General features: G+C 47.5%; 1 protein-coding gene across 5 annotated transcripts in view; it reads left to right on the top strand.

Moving 5' to 3' along the window:
• The first annotated feature begins 14 nt into the window (after nt 1-14).
• The window catches only part of SRGAP2 (SLIT-ROBO Rho GTPase activating protein 2), an 83,514-nt gene continuing 77,473 nt past the window's right edge, over nt 15-6,055 (top strand). For 3 of the 5 annotated variants that reach the window (XM_042833555.1, XM_042833554.1, XM_042833558.1), the window contains exons 1-2: nt 15-137; nt 489-770. In XM_042833555.1, the coding sequence (XP_042689489.1) occupies nt 71-137; nt 489-770 (349 nt within the window). In that variant the 5' untranslated portion in view covers nt 15-70. The remainder of the gene's footprint in view (nt 138-488; nt 771-6,055) is intronic. The other 2 variants (XM_042833557.1, XM_042833556.1) reach the window with 1 other exon arrangement.

Raw genomic sequence — 6,055 nt, 5'->3', positions numbered from 1 at the left:
TTTTATTGGGGCGTTGAGGGCGAATCGCGTTTGTAGGTTGTGGATCCGCTTGGAGGTTAAGCTTGAAAACATGACGTCGCCAGCAAAATTCAAAAAGGATAAGGAGATCATCGCTGAATATGACACTCAGGTGAAAGGTAGGGACTGCTTCGTTCCCCTCTGTCTGCTCGTTGCAGCTCTGCCTCGCGATTGTGGGAGTTTGCAGTGGATGTTGGGTGGGGAAGGGGAAATGCTTTGCAGATTGCCTGGAATCTGCAGGGCTCGCTCGTAATGCAATGCTGGGTCGGCTTTGCAGTGCTTTTTCTCGTCCTCCATAGGGTGAGTTCCTCCCGTGCTGTTGCTATTTTAAGGTGTCTCGGCTTTCTTAGCGAACACAACGGATCTTTGAGTTGGGAGAGATCCGTGTTGTTCTGTCTGCTGTTCTGAGCCCTGGCTTTGCGTTTGAAACACGAGAGCCACTTAATTGCTTTTTAATCCTCCCATCGCAGGAATCTTTGCAGAATCTGTGCGGTGTCAGAAGAGCCTCTTTCGGCCGGCGGTAACTGGGACTTTGCTGAGGGTCCCTGCAAGGCAGTTTGTGCTGGAAAGTTCCATTTATTCGGGCTTTTGCTCTTGCTCAGCCCCTAACGTTGCTGCCTGCTCTCCTCCCTGTGCTCTTGAGTGCAACGCCTCAAGGTTGCAGTGTGTGCATGCACAAGCAGACAGTTGCATGCGGACAGAGCTGAAGAAAGCTGATGCTCCAATGTTACTCCAATATCATTGCAGGGAAGGTAATAAAGCAGCAGAGGCATATTTGCAATGATTGTGCAAATCTTGTGTGGAATTCAGCTGGCTGGGCTTCAGGCCATCATGTGCCAAAGGGGGAAAGGAGGAGAGGGGAAAAAAAAAAAAAAAAGAAGAAGAAAGATGGTGAAATGTCAGCTTAGCTTCTTGTTTTTGCAAAGTTTTCAATAGAACGCTTATTAAAAGCCCTCATGATTGCTCGTGCTTGGCTTGATGTATGGCTGTGAGGGCGTTAGGAGGGTTAGTGATTTATCTAATTGGTTAAAACTTGCTTGGTATGCTTGTAGCCTGCAAGAAGGATGGCCTTCGGGCAGGGCTGACGGAGCGAAATCAATGGGAGTTATACAAAAATATGTGATTTAAATCTGAAGAGGAAACCTAGATTAAAAGTGACAATTAAAATATCACTCTGCAATTACACACTGAGCTGTTTCTTACTGCTGGGGGGGGGTGTGCTGGTTGTGGGCCATTGGGATAGCATTGTGTGTCCCATCCTGACCCCAGTGCTGTGCACCTAGAAGAAATTTGGATGCCTTTGTTTTAGGAAACATGCACAACTGAGCAAATGTAGGGCTGGGTAAGGGCTTATTTTGATTGGCTTTCTTTTAGAATTGGATTCTTGAAGATAGGAGTGGAGAAGAATGGGTTTCTTTTTTACTCATTGAGTTTCTGTTCCTGTTTTCTCATCGCTGTTGGTGGAAATGGGAATTGGAGATTGTGGCGGTTGGCAAATGCAGTATTTGGGATTAAACTAAATAAATACTGACTGCGACATGTCGAAGGGACACAGTGACCAGCGGGGCTTTAGCATCAGTAGGGCTCATCCCATCTCTTTGCAGAATCACACAGAATGGCCCGGCTTGGAAGGGACTTCAAGGATCACGAAGCTCCAACCCCTCTATTGCAGGCAGGGCCACCAACCTCCCCATTTAATGCCAGTCCAGGCTGCCCAGGGCCCCATCCAACCTGACCTTGAGCACCTCTATGGACGGGGCATCCACAGCCTCCCTGGGCAGCTGTTCCAGCACCTCACCACTCTCATAGTAAAGAAGTCTCCTCATAAGTTGGAAAAGCAAAGCCATTGTTCTCTTTTCCAAAAAAGAGACCAACAGGATGAGCAGAGCTGGGAGGAGCCCCTCCATCTGCAGAGACCATTGGTGTCACAGCTTGGGTCAGCTCCTCCTGTGTGCTCCAGCTGCATCCCTATCCTCTGGGCTCCCATCTCGTGGTGGAGCTTGTCTTACATCTCAGATGCTTTGGTTTCAGGTCAGATAGCAATCTGGCAGCATCAGAGTGGAAAGACCTCTTCAACTTGTAATGGCAGGAGGCCGCTGGGCTGTGCTGCAGTGGGAGCATAAATGGTATTAAGAAACACTCGTGTGGTGCTGCCCAGTCATTAAGCATCCATCACAGTGTTGGTGTCCTGATGGTGTTTGTACACAGGAACAGCATGGAAGTGGTGCTAATTGGGATGATGGGATGTTCAACATCTTCTGTGACAATGGTGGGAATGAGGCAAGTTGGGTGCTGGTGTGCTGAGCAGCATTGGCTGCTCCTCTTCTCATCAGAGGGGAAATTCTGGGATGTTCTGTGCTGGTATTTAGTGCTCTGTGCTGGAGCTGTGTTTAGAGGCTCCATTTAAAAGCATTTACCCACCAGCGTACTCAAGCGCTTTAAATTATTACTGATAGAATGATTGAGCTTTGTTTAAAAATTTAATAGTCTTAAGTTAATCAACGACTACTTACAGGATGATATTGGTTTATGGCTAATAGATCATTTACACAACGCTTTCTGGTTTTCTGTTGCTAAATTAACTTGGTAATTTTTTTAATTTTTTTTTTTTGTAATAAGTTTATGGGGGGGGGGGATGGGATGCTGATGGGAGGGAAGGGGAGGGGTGGCATTCTGACCAGGGGGAAGGGGGGACAGACAGGATGCTGATGGAGGAGACTTTGCTTTCCCTTGCTCTTGTCCTGCAGGTGTGGTCTACTTCCAACAACCAGCTCTCTGCTTTTTGGAATGAGATTCTTCCAGTGGTTTCTGCGTGCAGCTAGTGATGTTAGGTTGAGATGAGCTTTTGGAGATGGGAAAGATTTACCTCTTCCATATGCAGTGACCATGGGACAAGGAAGGTGTGATGTCTTTGTGGGTACCGGTACAGCATCCATGTGCTAACCAGGTCTGAGCCCACAGCTGACCACCTGAGCTCCCTCCAACCTCAGATATGTGATGCTCTCCAATGCTCTCCTCATGTGTGAGCTCAGTGACAGATCTCTGCCTTGCAGATCTATTGCACTGAAGTGTTGGTGGGCGCAGCCCACGTGCTGCTGTGGGTGAGCGTGGCTGTGCTCCTTGTGGAAGCTCACTGAAATCACTGCTTTGAGGGGGGAAAAACTATGAAATGGCCGTGTCACACGGCAGGAATTCTCTTGACAAGATGACATGGGGTCAGCAGGAGAGGGAAGCGTGGCTTTGATACGTCCCTGTACCGTGTGCTCACTGAGATTGTGAGTTCTGTGAAGCTGGGAAGTGAGATTTTGCCGTCTCCATATGGAGCCTTTGATATCTCCAGCTCATCCCCTTGTCTGGATTGTCTCTCCTGATTCCTTTCTGCAAGTTGTGGTAAAGCAGGGATAATGGCTTTGTGCTGCGGTTCTGTGCGATTTGGATTCCGCCCGACCGAGGGCTGTCAGACTGATTTTTGGTGTCGTGTATTAAATTGGAGAGTACGTTTGCTGAGGAAAGAAAAGCCAGTGATTTATCTCTTAATTCTTCATTTCTTTCTCCTCGCGTCCCGTGGGAGCATTATATTTAATTAGTTTGTATAAAGCTCCAGTAAATAGCTTCATGGTTCAGGCTATAGAAATTTAATGCTGATTTTTTATTTATTTATTTATTTATTTATTTTTAAATGCAATGAGAGCTCATGAGCTGCTCCTGTCCTTCAGCAGGCGCTGACAAAGGCAACTCACAGCACCTGCACTTTTCACAGCAGTCCTGGGGAATAGCAAGGCTTCATTCTGGTGTGGGGGGGGGGAATCTGCTCAGCGCATCCCAGCTGGGAGAAGAGGGAGAGGAGGAGTTCCCCAGGTGCTGCTGTGATGTCTGAATGTTTCTTTTAATCACCCCTAAATTGCTGATCCGTTTCAGGTTGGTTCTATTTTTTATTTTTATTTTTTTTTAATTTTTTTTGACTCTTGTGTATTTGATCATAGGAAGGAAGGCTTGGTTTGGAAGGGATGCAGCACCCTGCAGTAGGCAGGGCTGCCAACCACTGCATCAGGCGCTAGATCAGGTGAGCTTCAATTCCTCAGGCAAGCAAAAAAGCAACAAAACGAATCAAGCTGTTCCCCTCCAAGTTCCCACTCTGCCCAGGAACTTGTGGGAGCTCCGCTGTGCAGAACTGCTGGTGATCTTTTGTCCTGAGCACTGCCTGTAATTGGAAGCCACGTCTTCTAGCCACCAACACAATGCCAGGCAATGCTTTGTCCTGGGGAGCTCCAATGGGCACAGCTGTGTTCCTCTCTATGGGAGAGCTGTGGGGTCACACCGTGGTAAGCAGGGCTGGGTGATGTGCTGCTCTTGGTAGTGCTTGGAAGCAAGGAAGCCAGGATTTCTCTCTGCTGCTGGAAGTTCTCATTTGTTCACACTCTCTGTGCAATAGGATGGAGCCATTTGCAGAGCTGTCTTTTGATTTCTGGCTAAATGAGTTCAAATTGCTGACTTGGTGCAAGCTGTGCACCTGGAGATGGAGGCTGGTGCTCCATGGGTAAGGTCTGTTAGTGCAGTCTGTGAGCTCACACAGCATTGCTCTGCTCACAGTCTCAGTGCTGCACACACGTGCCTTTCCCAACATGTGCCCTGGTGTGGTTCAGTGGAATATTTTTAAATTTGGAGCTTGTATACATTGGATTACCATGTGCATTTAGAATGTCAGACTACCTTTTAAGGGGTTTTTGCAGTTAATCGCTGCTCTGTGCGTGTAAGTGATTCCAGTTGTGTGCAACAATGACTTGCTCCAAACTCTGGCTATGGAACTGCTTGGGGATCGTCTGTTTCTTTGCAGTTCCTGATAGTGCTAATCCCAGGGTGCTGGGCTGCCAGGAGGGGGAAGGGGCTGCTGGGCTGTGGGTTTGATGTCGCAGCAATAGTTTGTTCTTCTTTGTCTCAGCTCCTGCTAATGGATTATTAACGAGGCAACAAAGAGGTGAAAGAATGCTAATTCTTCCTGCTTGCTTCTTGGTTTCTCAAATTCCTGGTTGGGTCTCTGTTGCAAATGCAAGTGCAAGGTGGGAGAATGGCGCTGACCCCAAGCACTGAGGCGTTGCAGTTCCTTCCAAAAGCAGAAGGAGTTGTCAGAGCAACTCCAGGAGGGGATCCTATTTAGAATTCACTGGTAGCATCCATTTTTCTCCCGTACTTCCAACTGGAAGAGCCCCTCTCTATTTCTCTTAATTCTGAATGCTTCATTTTGAGGTAAGGGTATGCATAGGAGTCTTTTCCTTTTAGTCGAAACTCTTTTCTGTTTCTTAATGTGCAATAGTTCTGCCTTGTTCTGGAATTGACTGAGAAGAACTTATTTGCCTGATCAGCTTTCAGTTGTCTTTACAAAGAGTGGAAAGCCCAAACCTTGGAGATGGAAAGTATGTTTGAACACGTGTTCTTCTGAGCAGCTTTCGTTACGCCGTGCCCAGTTTACATGCACTACTTATTACCTCATGTCGTTCATTTTTTTGTATGACTTTTGCAGATTTTATGCTTTCTTGAGAATTTCTGTGCTTTGGCAACACTGTGGGTGTCCTCTGTCTGAGCAGAATCATAGAATGGCCTGGGTTGAAAGGGCCACAGTGATCATCTCGTTTCAACCCCCTGCTGTGTGCAGGGTCACCAACCAGCAGCCCAGGCTGCCCAGAGCCACATCCAGCCTGGCCTTGAATGCCTGCAGGGATGGAGCATCCACAGCCTCCTTGGGCAACCTGTTCCAGTGTTGGGAATACTGTCAATGGTTTACTGGGGATGGAGGGGATGATTTGCTTTGCCAACAGCAAACAACAAGCATGCGAGAAGATGGAAGAAAGGGTGCTGACTTTGCAGTAACTCCATAGTTAGAGACCATTTTGCATTCTTTCTTCCTTTCTCCTCTTCTTCCAGAGCAGTGAGGTTACAGGAGGCAGAACAGAGCCTTGTTTTGGAGAAATCTCTGCATAGTGGTCAGCAGAACTCTAGAATTGAGTGTAAAAGCCTGTGAACATGCGTGTGGAATGACTGT

Source organism: Centrocercus urophasianus, unplaced genomic scaffold, assembly GCF_019232065.1.
Source record: "Centrocercus urophasianus isolate 14NV4802_14NV808 unplaced genomic scaffold, USGS_Curo_1.0 seq_42, whole genome shotgun sequence".
In the NCBI taxonomy this organism is placed as follows: domain Eukaryota; kingdom Metazoa; phylum Chordata; class Aves; order Galliformes; family Phasianidae; genus Centrocercus; species Centrocercus urophasianus.
Note: the sequence above shows the minus strand (reverse complement) of the source record. Positions and strands in the feature narration are given on the sequence as shown.